The 27,189-nt window shown below is 36.1% G+C and overlaps 1 protein-coding gene and 1 long non-coding RNA gene across 9 annotated transcripts; both read left to right on the forward strand.

Moving 5' to 3' along the window:
* Positions 1-7,953: 7,953 nt before the first annotated feature.
* On the forward strand, positions 7,954-11,177 carry LOC107816517 (uncharacterized). 2 transcript variants are annotated; one of them, XR_001654980.2, is made up of 4 exons: positions 8,021-8,330; positions 8,796-8,983; positions 9,059-9,175; positions 10,520-11,177. It is a non-coding gene; the product is annotated as an uncharacterized LOC107816517 (long non-coding RNA). The 2 variants fall into 2 exon arrangements; XR_001654979.2 differs by having other exon boundaries at positions 7,954-8,983.
* A 1,885-nt stretch (positions 11,178-13,062) lies between these two features.
* Positions 13,063-25,650, forward strand: LOC107816516 (uncharacterized). 7 transcript variants are annotated; one of them, XM_075232775.1, is made up of 21 exons: positions 13,063-13,505; positions 13,682-13,849; positions 14,642-14,712; positions 15,395-15,417; positions 15,565-15,746; positions 16,403-16,516; positions 16,620-16,662; positions 16,996-17,084; positions 17,445-17,537; positions 19,223-19,277; positions 20,180-20,279; positions 21,220-21,439; positions 21,979-22,213; positions 22,289-22,326; positions 22,566-22,638; positions 22,713-22,817; positions 22,923-22,948; positions 23,022-23,918; positions 23,994-24,047; positions 25,235-25,396; positions 25,467-25,650. In XM_075232775.1, the coding sequence occupies exons 3-21, from the start codon at positions 14,671-14,673 to the stop codon at positions 25,511-25,513; spliced, it is 2,598 nt and encodes an 865-aa protein (XP_075088876.1). In that variant the 5' UTR covers positions 13,063-13,505; positions 13,682-13,849; positions 14,642-14,670; the 3' UTR covers positions 25,514-25,650. The 7 variants fall into 7 exon arrangements, with proteins under 7 accessions (XP_075088876.1, XP_075088886.1, XP_075088877.1 ...); XM_075232785.1 differs by having other exon boundaries at positions 16,407-16,516; XM_075232776.1 differs by lacking the exon at positions 25,235-25,396.
* Positions 25,651-27,189: the final 1,539 nt, after the last annotated feature.

A 27,189-nucleotide genomic window follows, 5' to 3' on the forward strand; every position in this document is an offset into this window, starting at 1 on the left:
CGCCACGAGTCCAACCATACTAAATTTAGCAAAATCTAACACCAAATCGACACCCGAATCCCCAATTTAAACTCTCCAAATCCCTAGCCTCAAACCCCTAAATTATACCTCAAAACCACACAATCTAGGTGAAAAATTCAATGGAAAAATATAATAATTGAATATATTTAACCACAAGTGACTTACCTCAAGAAACTCCTCAAAAATCCTCTTAAAAATCGCTTTAGACCGAGTTGGAATGTTCAAAAATGAAGAAAATCTCGGAACCCTTGATTTTAATACACTGCCCAGCCTTTTCGCTTATGCAGATCACTTAACCGCACCTACAGTTCCGCTTTTGCGGAAAATGCTCCGCTTCTGCGGACATATCCCAAGGCTCCTTTCGCTCCTGCGGTCCTGCCTCTGCATCTGTGCAATCGCAGGTGCGGAATTTCCATCGCACATGCGCAAGCTCCCCCATTGACCAACTTCGCTTCTGTGCCCATGAAACCGCATCTGCGACCACGTAGGTGCGAAAATTGCCTCGCACCTGCGACTACTGCAGCCCTCCGTCCTAGGTCGCTCCTGCGCTTCCCAGCCCGCACGTGCGAGCTCGCACCTACGACCAAAGCTCCGCAGGTGCGATTACACCAGAAGGCTTCAACTACATCACCCCTTTCAACTCCAAACTTGATCCGAAAATCATCCGAACTCCACCCGAGGCCCCCGGGACCTCAGCCAATTATACCAACAAGTATTAAAACATGATACGAACTTAGTCGAGTCCTCAAATCACATCAAACAACATCAAAAACACGAATCGCACCCCAATTCAAGCCTATTGAAACTAAAGAATTTCAACTTCTACAAACGACGCCGAAACCTATCAAATCACGTCTGATTGACCTCAAATTTTGTATGCAAGTCACAAATGATACCACAGACCTAATCCAACTCCCGGAACCCCAATCTGAGCCCGGTAATCACAAAGTCCACTCTCGGTCAATTTTCTAAATTCTGACTTTCGTCATTTCAAGCCTAAATCAACCACGGACCTCTAAATTATTATCTGGACACGCTCCTAAGTCCAAAGTCACCCAACAGAGCTAACAGAACCATCAAAACTCCATTCCGGAGTCGTCTACACATAAGTCCACATCCGATCAGCCTTTTCAACTTAAGCTTTCGACCTTGAGACTAAGTGTCTCCATTCATTCTGAAACCTTTCCGGATCCGAATCAATTACCCCGGTAAGTCACATAGCAGTTATAAAGCACAAAATAAGCAGTAATTGGGGGAACGGGGCTATGACTCTCAAAATGACCGGACGGGTCGTTACAATTAATAAGAGAAATACTATCAGAATGGACCTCGCAGCAAGGTGGTAGCTTAGACAGATGCATTGTGTTATTTACTGTGTGTCAAAGTAGGTTGGCACATCTCTGCTAAAAAGTAAAATTGGCAAATGCTTATACAAAAAGACTTGAACATGTAGATTTTTAAGTAAAAGATATAAGTAAGCAACTTTCATACTATTCGTAAAACAATAGATTTCAGCTAATATGAGCTTTAAGCTACTTGATTTTGCTTTCAAACTATTATTTTGCCATTTGGCATATACTCTTGATTTTGTTTTCTTCACACTGCATTACCATTGAAAGAAATATTTTGCTTTGCTTCTCTTCACTATTTTGCTGTGAGTAGCAGTTCTAATAATAATAATATTGGTGCAGCCAATACTTGTATGTAAGATGTTTAATTGGTGTCGACAGAGATCACTTGATTTAGCTCATGTATTTGCCTCCACCAATATTTGGAGATTTTCAAGTTTCTGCAACACCAAATTCCCGTTAAGACAGGACAAATACCCATATAACCATTTTCTTGCCGATGTCTAAGATGAGTTACAATGTTCTATCAAAGATTTTCTTGCACTTGGTCTTCAGGATTAGTTTACTTTCGTGAGAAAGAAACGTATCCTCTATTCTCTTGAGTCCCTTCGTACGTGTAGTATATTTCTTGTAGGACGATAAACGTAATGTCCTGCATTAATGTCAAAAGATGCATATGAAATGTGGTGCAGATGAATGGTTGTCTTTAATAAGCATCCATTTATTATCTTTCACTTTTAAGTAAAAGTGATTTCTTATACAAGTATTCATCTTCTTCTTTCTTTGATGCGACATTGTGGATATGCAGGTATCCTGTTTGCTAGAGATCGTATTGCAATATGCTAGATATTTGGGAAATACTTAAACTAGTAGGTAACTCCATGTTGTAACTTGCTATTAGGGAAGACACACCGGTATAAGAATTGAAAGAAGCCTTGAATAACCATACCAGGCTAGACCATCTGGTAGTGTTTTGTGGAGCTCACGGAAAGGGAGAGAGGTCTTCCAATATCCCAACTCCTAACCCGCAATTGATGTTACTAATTAATTAGTCTATTTTAAAATCTTTCAAATTTTATAAATTATTTTGGACAATTTGTATATTGGCTAACCTTGCCTAGTGTGTGTATATTATATATATATGACTGCCCATATCCCAAAATATAGCCCAACACTATATATGGAGTCTCTACGACATTCAAGAATGAATGAAATAAAGTAACGGGCTTAACCCGACTATACCAGAAGAATAGAGAACTGAATAAAGTTCTCCCACGATCCAGAGGTAGGCACACCAAAAGCATCTGTGAAGAAGTAGGACCCTAGCTTATGCGCGGATCGTCATGCACATGTCAAACTGCTAAACCTGGCATTATTAAATAAACGATGCACAAGTATATATAGTGGCGGACCCAGAACTTTAATCAAACGGTTCCAATAACGTTAATCGATAATAAGGGCGGTACTGACAAATAGGATTTGTCCGGTGCTCTTTTTTATATTAAACTCATAATGCTGCCACAAAATGAAAATTTTATAAAAGTTGCGGTGACATCCCTTTTATTTTATTTTTTATAAGTTGAGCAACAAATTTAAAGTATTTACTTACTTTGACTAAAAATGTTAACAATTCATCTATTTTTTATTTAGCAATTTTTCTCTAAAGAATTTCAACTTTTTTACACTTTAGCTAAAAATCTATTTACCCAAGTTAGACACCTTCTAGACTCTAGAAATTTGACAAAATCTAAAATATTCTTTTTATTGATAAAGGACAAAGTCACTAATTCATAAACAAAAACAACGAAAAATAAAAGTTGTGACTTAAACTAAAGTAGTACAAATTATAAGAGAAGAGAGCTTATAAAGTAAACTAACAATTTCAATGTAAAGTAAAATAAACAATTTAAGTTGAACCAACAAATTATAAATAATTTCAAAGATTGCACTTGCATATTTTAACAAAGGTAATGTAAGATTTCACTTTGTAGAAAAATTTGATCTTTATAAAGTAAAATAGCCTGTAGAATATTTCTTGTTGGATTTTAGTATAGAGATAAATGTAAAATAAAATAAAATAAAGTAGAAAAATAGAGATAAAAAATAAAACACAGAGGAAAAGGAAGAATCAACTAACAAGGATAGCTATTGATTAGTCTCTTAAGCCTTAGCATTGACTGGATATGCACGTCGCTTGTGCAGTACACACGGTGACAAACATAAAAACTAAGCAACTAAGCAAATGAAAGTGACAAGGTGATGCGACCTAGTTCTGAACTCACGACGTTGTCTAAAGTTTGAAGCCGCTAGACCATCTTTCCACACGATCATCTTCGGTCAAATGGGTTCAAAAACGTTTTATAGCAATAATTTATAAAATTTAACCTATATAAAATATCAAAAATATTCGCAAAAGCGGGTTCATATGAACCCTCTTGAACCTACATGGGTCCGCTCCTGAGTACATATACTCATGTACGTGTCACAGTCGCCATTTGTGATAGAACAAAAGTTATACAGGTATAACAAATATTAAATGCATGAAAAATAAGTTAAGTAAACAACAAAGCATTTAAATATAAGGGTTTCAATTTGTCATGGCATTAAGCGTAAACACTAGATCCTTAAAAAGGCACCAAATTTATCTTTAAAGTGTGACAAGCGTCGTTAGAATCATTAAGGCATATCAAGGGACGAAATTAAAAAATAGTCAGATTTACAAGTGGTCATTCAAAAATAGCCACAGTTTCAAAAGTCATCGAAATTTAGTCACTTTTCATGTAAAGATAAATTTGAACGAAAACACTGTTCAAAATTCGAAAAATACTCCAGCATAATATACTGGAATTCCAGTATACTTTGCTGGAACTCCAGTATAAGTTCCAGTAAACTTTGCTTGAACTTCCAGCAAAGTATACTGGAGTTCCAGTATATTATACTGGAGCCAGCAAAGTATACCGGTCCAACATAATATGCTGGAAGTTCATACACAGGTGCACCGAACTCCAGTACATTATGCTGGATCGGTCTCTGTTGCAGCAAAATAGTGACTATTTTTTAATGACTTGGCAAACGCCGGCTATTTTTGAATGACCAGTCCGAAAACTGGCTAGCCCGTGCTATTTTAACCATATCAAGCGTTATTTAACTTGTAATCTCAATATCCGTATCTCATAAAGTGCCATTTCATTTAGTTTGTAATCTCAATGCTCATATATCAAAAGCTTAACAATAGTAGGACATGGTACAACAGGGTAAAGAACGCAATGGTACACTTGGATACAGAATTCACAGGTCCGATCTTTCTCTCAACTGGATAAGTGGTACACCAGGGTAAACACCTACACCCAATCTTCCTCTCGGCCCGATGACCGCGGGCCCAATTTTTGTCTAATAAAAGTTTCATATAATGTCATTTATTTTTATTTCACAAATCATGGTATTTTCGCACCTGCGACACTTGGAGCGCAGGTGCGGCTCCGCTTTTGCTTGAGCCTGGTCGCTTATGCGATCCTTGAGTCCTAGGAGCTTGCTCGCTTCTACGGAAGTTTGCACGCAGGTGCGAAGGCCGCTTCTGCGGTCCCTCGATCGCATCTGCGTTTCCCTCTTTCGCTTCTGCGGTACCGCTGGTGCGGCTGTAAATCCGCAGATGCGGTTCCAGGCCTGGCCAGCTGAGTTCGCAGATGCGGACTCTTTCTCGCAAATGCGAGTGCGCAGGTGCGTCTCCTAGTCCGCAGATGCGGAAGTCCTGGCAGAAATATTAAGTCGAGGGTTTGGCTATTTTCTTCATATTTTGAGTTTTAGACTTCGATTTTGGGAGCTTCCTTGTAGGTTTTTCAAGAAAATCGATTGGGTAAGTATTCTTCAACTAGAATTTATTTATTTCCATGATTCTATCTTTATTTTTATCATTTAATTTGTGTTTTGAGTTGAGGAAAATGGTGATTTTTGAAGAAAATTTTCAAAATAAAAAATCACGATTTGAGGGACGAAATGGTATCGGAATTTGATGATTTTAGTATGTTAGACTCGTGAGTGAATGGGTGTTCGTATTTTGTAACTTTTACCTGATTCCGATATGTGGGCCCGGGTCGACTTTTTAGGGCGGATTTCGGATTTTTTTGTTAAAATATTGGTTTCACTAATTAGATGAGTCTATTGTGGTTGTATTCATGATATGCAATTTGCGTTTGGCTAGATTTGGGCCATTCGGAGTCTGATAATCAAGGAAAGGGCATTCTTGCAGACTGATTGAGCTTGGTTCGAGGTTAGTATCTTGCCTAACCTTGTGTGGGGGACTTCCCCTTAGGATTAGAGTCTTCTATGTTGATTGAAGTCCGTGTACACGAGGTGACGAGTGCGTGCACGGATTTATTTATGAAAAGTTGGCCTTTTAGGGTTCTTAGGTCCTTGTATTCGTTGAATATGCAGTTGTTCTTGTTATGATTATATATCTTAATTACTAGATTCACATCTACCTGCTTAATTAGAATAAATTGCTTCATGATCCACTATTATCGTTACTTGATTCATATGTGCCTTAATTGAAACTGTTATCTCTTTTATAGCCATGCTATCTTTTCATAACTGCTTATCTTTATTTGGAATTTATATTATTTCATCCTATAATTATTCAGTCTTAATTGAGGTTATGATTATTTTTCCGCTGTCATCCTTAATTGAATTGTTGAATATCCTTCGTAATTTCCTCAACCTTAAAAGAAGTAGATATCTTATATCTTAGTCGACTTGTTTTATTTGGCATTATTGGATTCGTGTTAGCTTCCCTGTTGTTGAAGTGTATATTGTGGGATTCGTTGCTACACCTTAGTTTTCCCTTTGTTGAGTTGTTCGCTTTACGCCTAGCATTTCAGACTGTGGTTATTCCTTGTGATTTGGTCCCACATTTTTCTGTGATTTAAAAGTTCTTGAGTTGATTTACTTGTCGTACTTTGTATTATTTCCATTATTGTTGTTGTATTTGTTATTGTGATGCATGAGGTTTCTGCCGTGCGGTTGTTGTTATGGGGTTGCATGAGGTTTCTGCAGTGCTATTGTTACTATTGATATTTACACATGCGGCGTGACAAGGTGGGATATATATATGTGTGGGTTGCGCATGTGACGAGACAAGGTGGGAACATTATTATGCACGTGTGACGAGACAAGGCGGGCATTTATATTACTATTGCACACGTGGCGAGATAAGGTGGGCTGTGTCAGAGATTGATTTATGATGATTTATTGCCTGGGGGCATTCTTGTTGTTGATATTTGTGTAGTGGTATACGTACCTGTGTGAGCTTTATCTTGTGAAAGCTGTGAGAAAATATTCTACGTGTTGTCCATTTTTCTTCTTCCTTATGCTTATTTGCTGGTATGGACTATGTTAGGACACTTGTACAAGCATACACATAGTTAAGCACTCTTATCGGATAAGAAGTGTTCTTGATATTGTTGAGCATAGATTCTCACCCTTGTTTACTTGTCTTCTATGTGAGAATGGCTCTATTGGTACGTGAGTCGTCAGTGTGGTTATGAGGTGTTATGAGGGCACAGGATGCCAAGTGTTAGGGTTCAGGTATTGAGACCCGTGAGTTGTGAATTGTCCGAGGTTCGGTACCTCGTGGAGTTGTTGACTAAAACCTGACGTAAAAGCGATTGTAATTACTGAGTTATCATTTGTCCTTGCTGTATTCGTGATTCCGAATTTAGGTTGTGTTCCATTCACTTTGTCTGCGTCATTTTCATGATATTTCGCTGATACTTGTTGTTTCTTGCTTTAATGTCATTACTGTATTGTGAGCCATATTGCATAGTCTTTATGTAGACATCATACTTCTGTTATTCATCTACTTATATATGTGTGGTTATTAGACCAGTGGGTGTCTTGACTGTTCCTCGTCACTACTCCACCGAGGTTAGTCTTGATACTTACTGGGCACCGTTGTGGTGTGCTCATGCTACTCTTCTGCATATTTTTGTGCAGATCCAGGTACTTGTTCGTTAGCTAGCTATGTGGACTGTTGCTGTGGAGACTCAAGGTAAACCTGCTGCCGCGTTCGCAGGCTTCAGAGTCACCTTCCAGTTTTCGTTTTGCACTGTTTATTCTTATTTCTGGACAGTTGTATTTAGAGTTTTCTAGCAAACACTCTGTAGATCTTATGACATGTACTACCGGTTTTGGGAATTTTAAGAGATTCTATTTAAATACTGTTGTTATTTTAATTATTGTTAGACTTACCTAGTCCTTAAGACTAGGTGCCATCACGATACCCAACGGAGGGAAAATTGGGTCGTGACAATATATCAATGGTAATTCCCACCAAAAATTTGATAAAATCAGTGGAAAAGTGGGGACACGAAAATTTTACTAAAATTTCAATAGTTCTCACAAACTCTCTGTGGGAACTGTTTAGCGCCTAAAACTGCCAAATTTGTTTCCTACCTATGTCAGTGGGAAAATAATTAAAAATTAATTACATAAAATTAAAAAGAAGTTCCCAGGGAAAACAGTGGCAAACCAAAGAAAGTATATGCAATATTTTTAATATTCCCACACATTCTCTGGGAAAGTAAATATTAGTATATTTTTTATTTTCTTGGAAGAAGAATTTCCCACCTTCTAATTAGGTCAGCCACTTCTCCCATTCTCCCATTTCCCACATCTGTGTTGAAAATTAAACGTGACCTTTATAGAAGATTTCATCAGCAGAAATAGGTGAAACTTCAGATTCTATATTAATAAAAGCAAACTCAAAATCATCATCACCGTTCTCATCCTTATCCAGTTCAGCTTTCTCATTCAAAATCTGTGCACAACTTAATGTCTCATTATTATCATTGAAGAAAAATTCGGAATTTGTTTTATCTTCAGCGTTGAATTCTTTGATAACTCTAGCAGCAATTTCGGTGAGATTGGTGTTGGAATTATAACTCGAAGACTTCAGGGACAACATCGGTAAGTCAATCTCTCTTTCTCTCTCTCCTTTCCCCTTTCCCAGATTTCGGGTTCCGCCACTGTCACCTGAAGCTTGAGTCCGCTTCACTCCAATTCTTCAGCATGCAAGAATTTGTTGGTCAGGAATTGGGTTTGTTAACTCCTTAGGTAACCTATCTGTATACTAGGTGTTAGATGAATTTATTGAAAGAAATTGATTTTTATTGAACTTCTAGATTTTGCTTCTTTTTAGATTTTGAGTTTCGTTTGTATTTTCTTATGGTTGGACTATATCTGTCCATTCAAAATTTTCATTTTACAAAATGACATTGGATTTCAGAAGTGTTATATGCATCTGAAATGGCAGATATAGGGTTTGGGGGGTTTTGAAGGTTTTGAAGATTTAGGTACTTGAGAAGCCATTTTTGTTGAATCTTGATTGAAAAGATTGGATTTTTACAATGTGTGTGTGTGTGCCACTGTTAGTGAGGCATAGCAGAAGAAGAGAATCCAACCGGAAAAATTGATTGAAAAGATTGGATTTACTTCATTGTTTTGGTTCAAAGGGGTGCTCATGAAAAATTAAAAAATCCAACCAGAATGAAAAAGAGCGCTCAGGTGGCTCAGTGCACACGGGCGGTTCAATTAGTATGGCGGCTCATAGAAGAAGATTGGTAATGTCTTTATTATATTTTTCTTGATTTATAACTACTTTAGTTACCATTTTTAAGATATTATTTATTTTTCAGAAAAAGGCTAAAGGAAGACTAGTTACTCATGATGAGGTATTTGAGGAAACCCACATGAAGAAGTTGAAGGATGGAACAAAAATGACTTGGGTTGAGCAGCGCGCTGAGACAACCCGTGTAAGATTAATGAGCTTTATTTTAAACTAGCTTATTTGTTGGTAGCTTATTAATGAGCTTTTCAAAATGCAAAGAGCTCCAAAAACTGTGAAAGTCTCATTAGTTTTAAGTCTGAGGCTGTGGTGAATGCTGAGAGCTGTAGGGAGTTTTAATGGTTGGTTTTGCCATTCTCTGTCTTTCTCCACTGCTAATGATAACTCCAATGAAACATTTTTCCAATTACTGAACCACCCTTTTGGTGAAATTACATAATGACCTTGCTAGTTTCCTGTTCGTGTTACTCTCTCCATTTGTATCGGAATATTGTTGAGCAATACTAAACTTATATGCATCAGAATATTGAAATTGAAATGGAAAACAAAGCTTCTATGCACTGTGAGTTAATCTCTTGAATGCTCTTTGGTAAGTCAGCCTTAACATTACTATATTTTTACTTGACCCGATTGAAATATTCTGTGCCTGACTGTTATGTGCTATGAAATTGTATGTAAAAACATCCATTTACTTTTTATTTTATTATTCTAGACAGTGAAGAGTTAAAGGAATCCCTGTGTATGCTCCTTATTCTTTTTAATGTGGCCCTTTTTGCGAGCGTGCATTGTGAAATTTATGGATATCAGAAGTTCTCCATCTTTATAAAAGTGCCACCAACCGCAACCAAAGAACAATCTCTTTTTTGGTTGAGCAATATTCCCTTCAACATGTGCAACTTATGATTGTGTGGTCCTCCTCTTGACAAAAGCAGTATGTGATCCAATATTTTACTTAGTGCCCTTTGTCTTATTTGTATTTTGAAGTAATCAATGAGATTCTTAATATTGAGAACATGTGAACTTAAGTTGATTTGTTGCAAGCTGAATCCTTTTTTAGCCTAGCACGTAGCGAGGACTAAGCTTTTTAAAAGGTAAAGTAAGAATCTTGTTCAAGCTAGCACTAGCTTTGGCTATTGTGGCATATATATATTGGAGAAACACACTTAGTTATGGCAATTGAGACTGAACTTGGAATACAAGTACGTCAATAACAGACAGAGCACTAGAAGTGCGCTATTTCACTACCAAAGACCAGTCATAGTGAAGAAATATAAACAAACTCAAATATAAATGCTGGAATTCATCTTATTGTTTCCCCATTAGAAGTACTAGAGAACTAGTAGCTAGTAGCTTATGGGTATTGATTTTTACAAAAGAGATCATGTAGTAATTTTTCCCCATTAGAAGTACTGATACATTGTCTATACATTATCTTTCCGTGTGTTTCACTTTAAAGTTTGAGAAATAAAGATACTTGCATAAATTTTCTTTAATAAAGTTTACTTTTATAATAATTGTAATTTTTTTATAGGATACTTTCAAATGAAGCTCGGAGGAGTTCATTCAAAGTCAGCTGATTGATGATCAAGGTAGGCCAATCCAACTATCCCAAGAGGAGATCATGGACATGTGGATTAAGGCAGCTGGTGGCGTGCATAAGGGGAGAGTCTACGGCCTTGGATCAGAGTTTAGTCTCGGTCGTCGTACTTCTGGATTGTCTGGTTTTTATTCTTGCTCACATTGCTCGATTTATCTGGATGAGTTTGAGGAATTGAATAGGAAGGTAGCGAAGATTACTGAGTTGTATCTTCAAGAAAGGGCTGCAAGGAAAGAAGAGGCAAAGCGGAGGGAGGAAAAAGATATGCGAAGAGAGGAAGAGGGAAGGCGAAGGGAGGAAGAAATGAGGCACAAGGACGATGCATTAAGACTTGTCACTAGTGATGTTAAAAGTCTCAAGTCTCAGATAAACTCCCTCTTAGCATCTGGTGCATTTCTTGTGCCCCGTTCTCCAGCATATGATGATAATTAAGGAGTAGTTTCTTTTATTAGCTTGTCTTGGATGATACTTGGATGTTGAATATTGAATGTTGGATTTTTTGAGTTTTTGTTCTACTTTTTGATTAGTTGGATTAATTATGAAATGGATTGATTAGTTGTTGTTTATGAAATAAATTGGATTGCATGTTGAATTTGGTATTTGAATGCTTAATTGTATTTAGTCTTGTATTGTTGGTTATACTTTCTGTTTGGCAGGTGGTGTAGTTCTAAAAACAGATTTGGCCATGAAAATATTTTTCAGATTTCCCACTGACTCCGTGGAAATTTTGTGCATTTTTTTCCAGAATTTTAATATTTCCTACTGATTTTCGTGGGAATGTTCATATGTTTATTTCGAGGTTATGAATATTTTTCACTACTTCTATGGGAAAAAAAATATCCAAATTATTTTTAATACTTCCCACGGATTTGGTGAAAAACTTAAGAAAATTAAATTATTTTATTTTCTTACTTTTCCCACGACGTTCGTGGGAAATTACACTAGGTGACTCCACCAAACCCTCAGTGGGAAACTTGCTGGGAATTACCCACGAATGTCGTGTGAAATTATTTTTTCACCAGCCATTTTTCCACCGAGCATTTTCCCTGGGAATGTCGTGGAAATATTAAAATTTCACACAGATTTCCCACCGATTCTTTTGTGGAAAAAGTCTGTATTTCTAGTAGTGAGTGGATACGAGTGGATTCCGAATATTTTGAAGACGGTTGAAAACCATGCAAGACTTTGGAGTACAACTTCATTAATGGACCCGGGCTATCCTCGTAGTTCTTCTCCGGGGCATTGCTTCCATCTCCTCGGAAAAGAGCTATAGGTCAAAAATATTTCATGCGAGGGCGAATTTCTGCTGCTTATTCATTCCCTGCTTCATTCCTATCTTCGGGCGGATACTTATCCTAATCATCATCGTGTCGCCGTGTAAACTAGCCGTGTGTCAAGGCCAGATTTTACTTATACAAGATTATTTCTTAAGCTTTTGTTACTTAACTAAAATTAAGTAAAAAGATGTTCTGCTCACCATGATGCCACATCAAAATCTAAAGAAGAAATATAATTTTTTCGTTTTCCATCTCTAGTGTTCGATACTTACAATATTTGGTTTTGACTAATTTGAATTCGCATTGCGTAAGGCTTATTACAAGAAGAAAGTACTATCTATTAAGATTTTTATCCATGGCTCGAACTCGAGACTCTGATTATGGGTAAAGTGATATATTCTTTCCCTCACAACCCTTGATAGTAGAAGAAAGATAATCTGATGCTTATTTACATACTTTCGTACTCCATATAATTAGAATAACATATAATTCATAGAAGTATGAACAAATCAAATATTGAAATACAAAACCTTATATTCATAAGCAAGACTAATAACCTGTTTGGCCAATCTTCTTCCGGGGTCAAAAAAGTATTTTTTCTAAAAAAAAGTACTTTTCTCATCTAGGTGTTAGGCCATGCTTTTTAGGGGAGAAAAAGTGATTTTGGCTAGAAGCAGAAATAATTTTGTGAAGCAAAAAGAAGTAACTTCTTCCCAAAAGCAAAAACAGAAGCAATTTTGAATTTTCTTACCAAGAATATTCAGAGCAAAATATTGTATATACCAAAATAATCTTATTTAGTTTAAATATTATAAGTAATATATAATGACTTTTGGGGTGAACTTTCATATTTGTTGAATAATTTTTTGATATATTTAAATCATCTTAAAAGAATAAAGTACTTTTAAATTTTATTTTCATCGTTTACTTAAATAAAATATTTTTTTTAAATTATTTACTTTAATAATAAATTTTTATGATTATTTATCTATTTATATAATATTAAGTATTAAGTAAATATTTTCATGTCCTTACTTATAATTTGATATTTTTTTGAAAAATACTTTTAAAAAAAATATGTTAATTTTTACAACTTGACCAAACACTATGAGCCAAATATAAGTAGTTATCTGTGACGACATCATTTAATTGGATGTCACGACATCATTTAATTGGTAAAATGGACTCTCTAATTTTTGCAATGGGAAGTGGATACAACACTTTCTTTTTTTGCGATGTAATGATGGTTAGTGGTACGTAGTTACAAACTTACAGGGGTAGCGTAGTTTTTTAGTACAACTACTAGCGAGTCCAGAAATCTTCCCAGGGAAATTTGCGCCCTGGTTATTGGGTATGGTGGGGGGCAAAAGGGGTATCAAGATTCAAGTATCAACTTATGAATTTAACGGGTCAGAATCCAGAAAGGCAAACGGGTCCGAAACAGGGAAAATTAAATAGAAGAAGGTTACAAACAAATTCAAAAGTTTCCTTCTCTCCCGCGTTTCTCATCAGTCTCACAATTCACAAGTGTAGCACGCCGACCACCGACTAGCAACAGTAAATATCTAATCGGCGATCTCGATATTGAAATCCATAGATTTCGGTGAAAGAATTCACGGCGACCGACGATCCACACCTAATACGTACGCTCTTGTTCAGCATAAATATATATAAATCTCTCTTCGTATTTTCCAGATCAGTTCTGGAATCAACGCCGTTCGTCATTTCTCTCTTTCGACACACGGAGTCTCAGTACATTTCTGTCCATAAAATACCGGAATTTGGATATTGATGCATTTTCCTTTTGGAAAATTTACAGGCTTGAGTTTGAAACGTATTGCTAAGGAACGAAAGGCCTATGAATCTCCTTTTTTCATTCTTCAGAAGGTCCATTACGACAACTGCAAAGCTTGCCACTAACGGCAAAATCCTCAAGGCATTGATCTGCATATCTGTGCAAATATCTCTCAGAAATCGCTGTTGAGAGGTAACAACCACATATTTTCCCTTCATTTTGATTCATAACTGCATTAGTACGTCAGATTTCGTTTTCTATTAGTCATTTAAGTGCTTATCCTCAATTAATTTGTAAACCGAGTAATCACTCCTTTGAACTTGAAATTTGTTTACTGTTATTTTTGTTTCACTTGGAATTATCTAGGATTGAGTTAATAATACTGGTAAAGTCCATCTCTGTTACTTCAAATTGTCCTGATTTGTTCCAAATGGGATAATTATGGGCTTGACAACAAAATTCGATATGCATCTTCTATTTGAATGGTATCTTAGAACAGTTGCTGGTTTGCAGTAGGTGAGCATGTCTTTTGGTAAAACTTGGATTATGTGTGATTTGAATGATGCTATGGCATTTTGTGGAGGCAATCTAGTTTCCATGTGTCATTGGCTAGGTATTGAGTGATCTTTTTATAGGAGTACATCAAAAGTTTGTAATTTCATTAGCTTTCTTGTATGTGTCGATAAGATTATTATATCTGTTTTCGAGTTTCTGATTAATACTTATAGTGAAACTCATCATTAAGTAAGTAATAATAGAAGAATATTTATGACATTTTCTCCACTTTATAATCATCTAGCATGTTAAATTTTGGAGGCAGACATTAGCCATTGTATATTTTAACTTATTATTACTAGCCTGTAAAACTCATATGATTTTGACCTACCTGAGAGATTATTTCACTTAGGTGATACTTGTTTTTCATTTCCTTCTGTTCCTTTTTTCCCCCTCCGGTCCTTGTGTAATTATCTCTTCACGATTTAGTGGAGGCTGCAAGGAAGATTTCTGCCACAATGTTACAATGGATGGGTGGGTCAAGGAGGAAAGTCGATACTGTAAGTGTCAAAGGAAATAACTTATTATCCTGTAGATATACCTGCATATTTCTGAATTTGGAAAATAAATTGTTTCTTTCTTTTTTCTTTTCCGGAAATAAATTGTTTCTTTCATGGGGTACTTTGAAGCACAATTGAGCAAATTGCTGTTAGGTAGAACTGCAGCTCAATGCTCATTAGTGTGGTTTGTTAGTTGATCTTTAGTAGTGCATGTCTCTGGAGTTGGTAATGGATTTTAACGTAAAAGTGTGGTTAGTACAGTTCAAATGAGGAGTTATATAATGTATTATTGAAAGATGAAGATTACCCTTTAAAGATTGGGATCTCAAACATACTCTTAAAAAAATTAAAATATCGTTAATCCATTTAGTCCTGGCAGAACTCTTCTTTCGAAAAAGAAAACCTCTTACACTTTCTTTACGTGAGTTTAATGGTTTACAAGCCAGTTTGCAGATTTATTGTGATAATGTTCAACTCAAACCAGCCCCCAAAATTAAAAAGGAAAAAGATATAAGAAAAGAAATATTCATCTTTCCTTGAAGGGTATCAGCTTGTTCTTTTGCAAGTTTGATTTGTTTCCATCATTCTCAGTAAGTTAATCTTATTGCTTTGGGAAATGTTCTCATACTGATGCTTTCTCTATTGATTTGTGTTATTATTTCGCGGGATGGAAAAACATTAGTCAAGAAGGTCAACACAGAAAAGGTATTGGAACATCACACAACTGTCTTTATTTGATCTGATTATAGTTTTAGCTTTCCTCAACATCAACACTGGTAAAGATTCATAGAGAATGTTGTCTAACTCAATATACAGGGATTTAGACTAAGATGTAGTTGGTCTATCTTATAGGCAACAACAATACTTTGAGCAAAGAAAACGGCAAGAGCAGCAGAAAAAAGATGCAAGAGAGAGCTTCTTTGAGGAGAAAATCCGATGTAATCAGCAAGAAAAGAGTAGTCGTTCACTGGATATTCGGAGTTTACTAAACTTATCTACAGATTCTGGGGAACATAAGTCAAATGTCCACTCAGGTACATTGACCTCAATTTTTTATCTCTCCAAAAACTTTAAGCATATTAAAAATCCTTATGTGTGTTTTAGGGTGATTGGCAATAGCATTTGATGCTTGTTCATGTTTCTTCTTACGAGGTAGCTCAGAGATATTATGTAAGCGATTGTCCCTTTTGGGGCATCCGGTAAACTTGGAATGATACAGAGATATTACGTGAGACATCTTACTTCTCAAAGAAGTTTGTATCTCAATCTGTTCAGCCTTTGGAGTTAAAATCCCTAAAATCTGTGAAAATCAAAATGAATGATGTGCATTTTCACTTTCTTCAAAACTCAAAGTAAACTCTGAACTAGTTGCAAAAGTATGCAGCTTCATTAGCATTTAATGTCTTTGAGCAATTAATTGCTATCAGGTACTGTTAGAATTCTTCTTTCATGAGTGTCTTTACTACCATTTCTAAGTCTTTCAGTGATATCAAACAACCTAATATACATGTTTTATCAATTAGAGATTGCAATATGGGTTTGACACAAAATTTGATTGTGCAATGTGAACATGTTAAATTGCATTTTGTCTATTTTCCTTATGTGATGAGTCATACCTTTTCACTTCAACTGCACGGTGATTCATAATCCCCCTTTTGTGGCCTAATGTTCTTTTGCATCACTATGTAAGCAAGGCATAGTTATGAGGGAAATGCCTTTACTCCACACAATCAGATGCTACAGCGTTCTTCGGTGATTCAAACCAATGAAGTCATCTCTGTTGGCTCTCTTCAACATAAGGAAGGTACTATACTACTATACTTGCATTCTGGCAAAAGCTAGTTTGCTGAGGAGTATAATTGTTTTTTCTTGTCATTCGGACGTAATGTGATCCATTGTCCTAATAGGAACTTCACCAAGCTCCCAAGATTATGCTGCCTGCCCAAAGAAGTAAGTATGCTTACGTTGAGTGGATTATCCATATTGAATTGCATAAACATAAAAATTCTCATAGGTTTATCCTTGTTAGATTGCATAAATATTTAAAAGAAAAGAACTCCTTAAGGAATCTTGCTTGAGTAAATTATTTTGAATGAAAGGCTGCTAAACAAGTGCAGATAGAGAAGCTTCGAGTTCATGCCTGACTTAGATGCTAGCAACTTGTTTGGATGCCTAGAATCTCCATGAATTGCATTCTTTTAGTATTTCACATGTTTGGTTGTAATGTCTCGGAAATAATCATTTTTGTTGAAAAGAGTTCAATTAATCATTGATGTTGCTCAGTACATCAGTTGGAGCACCTGGATGTCATGCGAAAGCTTTGTACAACACTGATTACAAACTAAATCCACTGACGAGCTCTACAGGCATGCGTGAGTACTATAAATGAATATTGTATAGAGGTGTTTGCCTGTAAGCTTGTAGTAATAACCTGTACAGAGAAAACTTGCTGAAATGGCTTGTCATAATATATTAAGCAATAGGGTAAAAACATTCTGATTGGAGACACTTCCTTTTCAATTTCAATTTGTTAATAGAGTTGGAACTTGAAAGTACAAATTCAAAATATTAAATCAAGGTATCCTTTTGACTATACGTGATAGAAGTTTATCAGCTGCAAATTTAATGGCGTACTCCAAAAAGCACTTCCTAAGAGAATTCTCTGGTTTGAAATGTCAGAGCTGAAAAAATGATTCCTGTATACTAAACTGTCATCGCATCTAATTCTGCAGAGCTATCTATCATTGATATACTTGGTGATGATGGACTGAGCTGCGAGTTGGAAAGTTCAACTCATGAAGGTCATGTTGCATTTTCGATTGAAGGTACATTCAATGGTTGACCACGAATCAATTACATTTATTTTCTTTTGAGAGACTGATAGCTTACCACAAACAGGAAGAAAAGGTCAATTAACTTCTTTCACTTTCCTTTCTACTTTATGCTCTTTATAGGAATCATTTTACAAATATCATAGAGTAGCAATTATTTCTTCATTTTGCTTTCTACTTTATGCTCTTTATAGGGATCATTTCTAGTTTGCAGGGAAAAGGAGTGAAGAACTATCTTTCTTTATACGTGCCTTGCCTTCAGTTCTTTTATGATGGATACAGTGTTAGAACCCGCACGATGCACAGATAATTTTAAAGAATGTTAATTTTATGAAATTATAAACTAATATATCATATTGATTCGATAAATTTTAGTTGCTATTTTATTTTTTAATACAGTGTGCAGAAATATAAGAAATTTCATATAAATTTAAAGGATACACATTATATCGTAATCAAATAAATTATTTGTTCCATGTTTTATTCTTTATTAAATTAGAAAGTACTTAGTACTATACATTTACTATTGTAACTTTTTATTAACTTGTCAATTGGGTTAATATTTTGTCACTATTTTTCTTTTAATATAACAGAGATGTATATTTTCTTACTCTGAAAATATTTTTATTATTTTTCAACTTATGTGGTAGTAGCAAACTAAGAATAAAAGGGATACCAAACTACACTAATACTATTGAACCAAGGAAGACACAGGGAAATGCTCGACTACCTACTCACCTTCTACCCTAATTCTCAACCTCCACATCCTCCTATCAAGGGTCATTAGTTTTTGTTCTATGAATATTAGTTTTTGTTCTATACTATTTTAATTTTTTTGCCATTTAGTATTTATCTATAGTACAACTATTGTTATATTATTTTTTAAATGGGTGATGCTCAATTAGTTCAAGTGAGGCTTGCTCAGTTGTTAAAAGCACCTCCAACCACGACCATTAGGTCCTGGGTTCGAGTCACGCTGGAGGGGAAGCGTGGAAACACTATAGATCCTTCTAATTTGGGAGGGGTTTAAAAAAAAAAAAGTTCAAAGTTTAAACAGATTTTTTTATATTATATGTCATAAATCTAATAATAATTGTTATAATTATTATTTTAGTATTACTTTCAATAAGTGATTAAATTAAATTCTCCTTCCCCTTTAATGTTTAATATGAAAGTTTGACTTTTAATTTTTCATTGAGGATTTGAGGTTACTATATAAGAATTTAAATTATATTTTTATATTTTTATTTATTTTTTAGAACTATGTCAATTGCCTATGTTTTTATTTTAGTTTTATCTATTATAATATTTTCAATTACGTGATCTTATCCATATAGCATGACCATATGAATTATTATTCAAAAAAAAAAAAATCATCTTAAAAATCAAATAAGCCTTATTCTTTTATATATATCTATATACTGAAATTATTTGTTACATATTTTTCCTCCTTGTTTAGTTCCTTGTCCATGTTTAATAAGTTACCCATAGCTTAAAATTGTTCATATATCATTGTCCGCTACTCCTATCATTATTTCTTCATTTTGCTTTCTACTTTATGCTCTTTATAGGGATCATTTCTAGTTTGCGGGGAAAAGGAGTGAAGAACTATCTTTCTTTATACGTGCCTTCAGTTCTTTTAGAATGGATATTTGATGAAATGCCTTTTTGTCTGCTAGGTTTAGGTAAAGTTGAAATGTCTACACCATTCCATTCACCGCAGGTACCTCGCAGGTAATTGTACTTTATGCATCAAGAATAATAGAACATGAATGATAATTTTGCAAATGCCATCTTTACGAGATTTTATGACAGCCAAAAAGGGATAAATGGCTTCCTCCTGAATAAGTAGTAGTTAGGACTACTTTTGGAAGTCAAGATTATGGATAGGTTTCAAATTTAAAACCGGCCGTGAAAGCTGCCTCTACCAGTTTTATTGACTGAAAACAACATCTGCACATTTGGACAGCCATGCATTACATTTCCCAGGTTTTGAGGAGATCATCATAGATGATAAAATTGTATGCTTGAACTAAGTCCTCTTTGCCACTAACATAAAGCTTTCGTAAACAGAGGATGAGGCATTAATGTTATGGATGTAGTTTACAGTAATGTTGCATCCAGCAAGAAGGAACTCCAAATTCCAGTAGAGGTTCTTAAGTATTTCCAGATAAGCAAATAAGTAATACAGTCACAGATAACCACCCAAATCCTTGATAATGCTCACTTGGTAAGCTGAGGTAATCTAGCCACTGGAAAGTGCTCTGAGTCCCTCTATGGGATGCACAGTGTGCTTAAGGGTTATGTATTTTAAAATCAAAGCCATAGATATATGTTCAATCAATGCATGCACACCTCATGTTTATATTACATTTTGGAATACTAGAGAGGATCCTTTGCAAGTACCAGACACCTGATTGATTCTCAGGTTGCAGTATTTGGATGCACCAACTTTCAATGGAAAAGTCAATCTTACATAGGACCTTAAATTGGCATACTTAATAGTCTAGTTCTTCATGCTTCAATAAGCTGATTCATGGTCACATTTTATGCTTTATCGCTATCACCACACAGAGTTGCATGGAAATCTTTGAAGTTGCTCCTGCTAAATGCTGCTTTATGTTGCATGACTGCAGACCCTTATCATGTGGTAGGTCCTCACCCCCAAGGGCTAGGAGAAAAGCTCTTTCATTTGACTACCTTAACAGAGGGACAAATGGCATTTTACGTGAATTGGTGAGAGCACTTCCTGATGCTATTTTCATTCAGTTAGGGTTGCTAGCTTGCTGCATGTTTTATGACTAGCACTTCCTCTCTGAGTTTATCACTTTCTACCTTTATTAGTCTCTCCTTTCCATGGGATGCTGGACCATTACCTGTAGAAATCTTAGTGCTTCTATTACTTCATTTCCCATAATTGTAAGCTTACTGCTGTATTTCTTTCTAGCTTCACTTTTTGTCTGGTGTGTAGTTAGGATAAATGTTTTCTTGATGAAAAAGCAGGAATTTGGCTTTTATGAGCATATGCCTATTTGTCTACAATTATATAAACTCTTACTCCAGATCTCATGCTTAAACCAATATGTAACCATCATATTTACCTGTTTTGAAACATCGCACCCATGCCCTATCTCCACTTTCTATCACTATCATATCTCACGTATCTTCATATCCAACCAAACACATAAAAATGATTTAGGAAATAGTTTTCAAGATTTCATAATAATTATGCCACACCAAACACACCCTCTTCCTCTACTATACCTTATGGTATCAAACGGGTGTAGGCTTTACGGATGATTGAGTAAACCAAGTTCCAGGCTTCCAACAACTTTATGTTTCCTTTTAGTTTCAGTATGTCTAGTTTTTAAATGGTGGGCATGCCTCAGCTGTATCTTAAATTCTACAGATTCCGTGTTTATTGCTTCACTTGATATGTACAGCGATTTTATGCTCTTGATCTTGAAAATGAGGAAATACCTTTATTCTATTCCATTCCATCATCTTTTCGATATAGGCATGCTTTTTTAAAAAAATAAACCCCTCACCGTATGAAAAGAAAAACAAAAAAACAAAAAAAAAACAGTTGGTTATTTGTAGCAGTGTTCTGGGCTTCTGACAATGCAGATGTCCTTCCGTTATACCAGCCCTAATTGGTTGCGTGGACGCACTACAGGATAGCATGATGGTGGACGTAGAACTACCTTTTTGTACGAGTCCTTTAAACAGATCCTCTTGCTCCAGGGGAACAGCAGATTTACGTGGCAGCACGGAACAGGAGTTACTAGATACCAAATGGTTCTCCTCTAGTGATAACAATTTCACTGGTCTGTACACTTTTGAGAATGAAGAAATCTTCGGCAAAAGCAAGGAGAGTTCAAACACAATTTGGAATGGTAGGGTCCTTAATGTCTTCTCCTCATCTTTTCTGGCTTCTATGTTAACATCTCCAAAGTGGAGTTGAGTTGGTTTCTTGAGTATCTTTCTTATTAGGGTAAATCGCTCTTCATTTTTACTGGAAAAAATGTATAATTTAACTTTGAAATTCCTTAGTGGCGCTTGCTTTGAAGTTTGCAAACTCAGTTTTAGGAAAAAATCTCTTTGAACTATTGGACAAAAACAATTCCAAGAATTTTGCAAGCTAAAATGAACATCACATTAACAACATGGTAACTTGTCCAGACGTTTATGTTTTCATACATATATCTTTCGAAAACTTGAATTTCCTGCATTATATTTGACAGTTCACGAATACTAATCATGTTTCTGCCAAGAGAGGCATGCAGAATTAATACTTGTAGCACAAAGTTCAAAATTGGAGAAGTGCTTTTGAAGTTGCTTAAAATTTTCAAACTTTTTTGCACTTCCACATCTTCTAAGTTTTTGATTCGTTTAACAAGTAGCATATCTACACCGTCTTTTATGTTGCATCCAGCAAATTCCAGCTTCCCACTCCCCGAAAGCTTTCATGAAGATTGTGGTTCACCACACAGGAGCTACTTATATCATTTTGATGCTAGTTCCACTGATTTTTGGAATAACCAAAGTTGTGGGATGCAAGAATTCAACTTTGAGGACTGTTATTATGGGGGTTCATCCAATTCTTTTAGTGCCAGAAATTATAGGAAGCAAGGCAGTTATGCTGACGACTTGTATCATCAGAAGCAAAGGTTTCTGATATGGTACTTCAATTCCTAATTTGACGGTATTTTTTGTTCTATACTGAGCGTGTCTTGTCCTTGCAGGATCAGCATGAGAGCCAAATCAGAATTCAACATAATAGGTGCTTTACACTTCTGCTATAGGAGATGCTCTTTAAAAAGCTGTACACTATGATCATTTAATTGTTTTGCTTCTCGAGTTTTGATTAGAAGGTCAAGTTTGAAAACTATGAAGAACTGTTCAATATGGGGAACTAAAATGGAGTGTTATTGAATTGTTATCTGGACAATACTGAGAGTATAGCTTGGTCCAATATGTCGCATTTTCTGTGGTTATCACGTGTTAATCTCACTCAAACAGATTCACCTACTCCCTATTCCAAGCACTTCAAACCAGAGATTATCAGAGATTTCAGTGTCTCAGATGGAGAATGGTAAGCACATTTTTCTGTAGATGTGTGAGGGGGGTTCTTTGGTTGGTTAAAACTCTTTTATTTCTGGCTGGCAGGTTTTCCATGGGATGTACAAATCCTCATTTTATGGATTATATAGATCATGCTGAGGGGACGCGGTTCGCAAATGAAGATGCAAGGGACAATTCGAGTTTATTGAGGTTGCCATTTGAAGTTCTTTCAGTTTACTGGTCTCTCTTCTGAGCCTTTCAATTGCTAATGAACTGATCCAGTTTATTCTCTTGGACATACTGACTTCTCTTCAGCGAAGAATCATCTTCGTCCACTGCAGGTCAATGTCGTTTGTACTTATTGCCTTATTGACTTGAGCAATATAATCAGTTTTTTTTTTCTTTCTCATCCAGTGGTGGGTGACTTGGACAGACAACAAAAGATGAACTCAAATAATAAAAGGAGAAGCCAGGATATATCCGATTGGAGCAAGGAGACCAAGTTGTGTGAGAAGTTATTTGCTAAGGGAAGAAACTGCAACCGGAATGATATTCAGCAAGGGAAAGAAATGGATGAGCCAACGAAGTTATCATGGCCACCGAACCAATCAAGTGCAAAGGCAGCTCATTACCATCCTGCTTTCTATGAGAAGAGGTCAGGCCTGAACAATGATGGATTGAGGGAGGCTAGACATGATCCAGGAGAGCCAAATTCAAGATCCAGATCTTTCTTCCAAACTTCAGGGTCCAAAAAACATGTATCCACATGTGAATATGCTTCCTCATGTTTTATGTCTGAACCAATGATTTTTGAACTAGGTAGCCCCAGGTGCGCCTACCAGAACTTGTTTCAGGACCCCAAGAAGGGCTGTGGGTCTGAGGATTCATTGCATGTTCTTGGTTCCCGGGGCACAGTTACAGGAAATGTTGTAAGAGATGTAGGTATGAGACCTGATTTCCTGAGTGGTGGAGATAAAGGTGTTGATATGCAGGCATTTGATAGCAGGCAAGTTGACCCAAAAACTGAAGTTTCTGGCCGGTGCAAGGGTTTGTCTTCAGGAAAGGAGAAGTCATTGGATGGATCAGGTTCTGTCAATAAGTGTAGTGACTGTGAGGAACCAAAAGAAAAAACTCCAGAAGCGGACAGGACAAGATTGTTTAACTATTCTGAACGTGCAGAAGAAACATCTTCATCTGTAGAGATATCCACTGTATTGAAGGGGGATAAGGACGGTTCAGATAAAAATCAGGACAGTTCCAATAAAAATCAGGACACTCAATCTGCACTTAGATGTCAAGCAGGAGATGGAGGTAGAAATTCTCTTTTTTGATCCTGATCTTTAGATGCGTCTTATGAGAATAAAAAATGTCTTTGTGCTTTGCCAGTTACAGAAGCAGACAGCAGGTCTCCAGTTACAGAGAATAACAGGCAGTGTATAGGTAATACTCATATAAGGTGTATTACACACAACACTCAGCTATTTTTGTGTTTTTTTTTTGCCAATTACAATGATATCTTAGTCAATTTTCCTGAATGGAGTCAGAATTAAAGCAGAATGCACGCAGTTAAAAAAATGTTGGATACATCACCTTAGTCAATGAAATTTTAGCACTTATGTAAAAGTCTTTAGCACAATTCAAAGATCTTGAGTGCTAGTTCACCCGCATGCTAAAGGGTTAAGGGAGAGCAGAAGCCGATGTCATATGTACTTGTGAATCTGTGATCACGAGCAGTAAGCTTGTTAAACTTCGCCGCAGAGAGTTGTCTTTTTCTTTATTCAGCCTGTTCTGAACATTGCCTGCTAATTTTGTTAAATCTGTGATTTCACCAATATCAAATTTTTGCATCCTATTTTTTATGCAATGTTCAAAAGTTTACTTTTCAACGTGAACAGAACTCTTGGTCGAGCGTACACTTTCTTGGTTGATCTATATTTGCCTAGTTATTAAAATCTTATTCAGGTGCACTGGTTCAGCAATCCAGTCAACTTACTTTTTTAATGGGTCCCTCTAATCAAAAGAAGTTTGTTTCACTCAATTTGAGTATCAGGGTGCACCATGAGCTGTCAGTCTGTTTACATGAACTTTCAGGGGTCAATCGGAATGACCTCTGGACATCTTCTGGTCTCATGTTTGTGGTCCATGCTCTAATAATATGTATCTTTAGACTTTTGCTTCGCTTTTTAAACATCTCACACTTTAGTTTGCACCCAAGAAATTTTACTTTTCTGCAATATAGTAACTAGTCTCTATGATTTACAGTAGGAATATCCAGATTGCACTTGGTATTCTTCTCCTAGGGGTTAGCATTGCAACAGTGACTGATCTGCAGCTTAATTTCCTCGGTTCCGTTTTGTCTCTACTTGCAATTGTGACAACTTGCATTGCTCAGATTGTGTCCTCAGCTGAAGTGCCAGTCAGTTCTTTTCAGTTTCTATCACTGTAACCCCCAAACCCACTCCCCACAGATCCTTATCCCTTAGCAGCCTAGACAATTTTTTGTAAGGGGACAAGATTAAAATTTTTCCGTAGGAAGTTTCTTTTATGTATGTTCTGAAAATGTTATTGCTCATATAGCTCTCGACTATTAACTTCTCTTGCTTCAAATCCTTAACCTGTCTTCTCAGATGACCAATACTATCCAGAAGAAATTCAAGGTTTCTTCAACCCAGCTCCTATATCAGTCTTGTCCCTATCAAGCATTAACATTGTTTATTGTAGGACCATTTCTAGATGGTCTTTTGACAAATCAAAATGTGTTTGCTTTCAAATATACACCAAACGTGCTGGTAAGGATCAAAATTGGTTTTATTCGTTTAAGCTAGTATTTGCATAACATTGCTTTTAATTTGATGGCAGGCCTTCATTGTCCTATCCTGTCTAATATCAGTTTCTGTGAACTTTAGCACTTTTCTTGTAATTGGCAAGACATCTCCAGTTATCTATCAGGTCCTTGGACATCTGAAAACATGTCTAGTTTTGGCTTTTGGGTATGTTCTCCTTCGTGACCCCTTCAGTTGGCGAAACATTCTGGGCATCTTCATTGCCGTGGTTGGAATGGTTGTATACTCTTATTGTTCTGTTGAGAGCCAGCAGAAGTCTACAGGGGCTGCATCCCAGCTATCTCAGGTGTTCTACCTACCTTCTTTAGTATTTCTCATAATCCTTGGTGTTATTTCAGCATAGACAACAGGGAAGCACAATCTATGATACTAGGGTCACTACTATATCGTGTGTTCTCTTTTTGATAAGTATTCTACAGTATGCTAACCAATTCTAGCTGATGTCTGTAATTGAAGGTGAAGGAAATGGAATCTGATCCTCTACTAAATGCTGAAAAAGGCAACGGCATTTTAGCTGATAGTGTTGTTGCGAAGGCCCCAGGGTGGAATTCTAACAAGGACTTCCTTGCATAAAAATATTCTGAAGGCTGTCAATTGGTTAGCCCTTGATTAGAGTACAGACGGGAGTTCCAGCAGATTCGAGTTCCAATGAAGAAGCTGTAGCTGCAAGAACATCCAATCATCACATAATTGTGTTACATTTGAAAAAGATATAGCTCTCCATTTTCCAGTTGGTAGTGTTGAAGGATATGTATCGTCAAATAGCAGTTCGTTGATGAGTGTTGTATGAGTTAGACATTCCAAAAATGCAACTCTGGTGGAGTATTATTTCCCCCCAAAATCTCAGCTTATTTGTTTCTCAGATTACTTTGGTCGTTCATACGAAGCCCATTGAACGAAGCCCATGAAGGTGTTGCAAGTGGATTTCTCCAATGCATGCAGATTTGTTTACTTTGTTTCCCTCTTTTCACCTTTGGGGTGGTAATGATATGAGTCTCATTCAAGGTGATCTTTATGAGAATATAAATAGATTGGAAGTTTTTTTTTTTGGGGGGGGAGGGGAGTGAAGAAGATTTCCATTTTTTTCAATGTTCCTACTCGTATCTGGTTAGAGAATGCCGTGTTACCTTTCAAACAGGCCCGCTGTTTTATAGGATAGATCAGATTCAATCGGACTTTTAGGTGTTGTACTGCAATTCGACTGTAAAGGAGGAAACATAAAACCTTGAGGAGTCGTTTGGTTGGTGAACACGTTATACTGGTCATATTACAATCCTGGAATTACAATAAGGAGATTAAATAATGAAGGGCTTATCTAGTGGATATATTTTATAGGTACATATTTGGTTTATTGGAATAAAAATGAGATATATGAGATATAATACTAAACATGTATTTGCTTTTGTACTAGATAAGTTGGGATAAACTTTATTCTAATTTTAACCTTGATTTTTAAAAGAATTTTCGGAGAAGAGCTTTAGGAAGGGCATGTTTATCATTTTGGTGTCATATCCGTGGCTAGTATTCCCAAGATTATTATCCCACTTAGAACATGATAAAAAGTAATACTAACAATTAGAGTATAGTATAACTAATCTAGAAATTGCTAATTTTGGAATCAGAAGTTCAATCAAAGGTGAGACAAAATATACTTTATCTCATAATTGTTTACCCTTGTCTTACGAACCAAACGACTACTAAATTTTTTATTATGTGCTCTATCAACATATCAATATTGA

This window comes from Nicotiana tabacum, chromosome 2 (genome assembly GCF_000715075.1).
Source record: "Nicotiana tabacum cultivar K326 chromosome 2, ASM71507v2, whole genome shotgun sequence".
In the NCBI taxonomy this organism is placed as follows: domain Eukaryota; kingdom Viridiplantae; phylum Streptophyta; class Magnoliopsida; order Solanales; family Solanaceae; genus Nicotiana; species Nicotiana tabacum.

What these genes read in the sequence shown, in the direction of transcription:
- LOC107816516 (XM_075232775.1), top strand. Translation starts at nt 14,671, where the DNA reads ATGTTACAATGGATGGGTGGGTCAAGGAGGAAAGTCGATACT. An exon ending in TCACCGCAGGTACCTCGCAG is followed by an intron (nt 19,278 to 20,179) that starts GTAATTGTACTT and finishes GCATGACTGCAG; the next exon opens with ACCCTTATCATGTGGTAGGT. An exon ending in ATGTCAAGCAGGAGATGGAG is followed by an intron (nt 23,919 to 23,993) that starts GTAGAAATTCTC and finishes GTGCTTTGCCAG; the next exon opens with TTACAGAAGCAGACAGCAGG.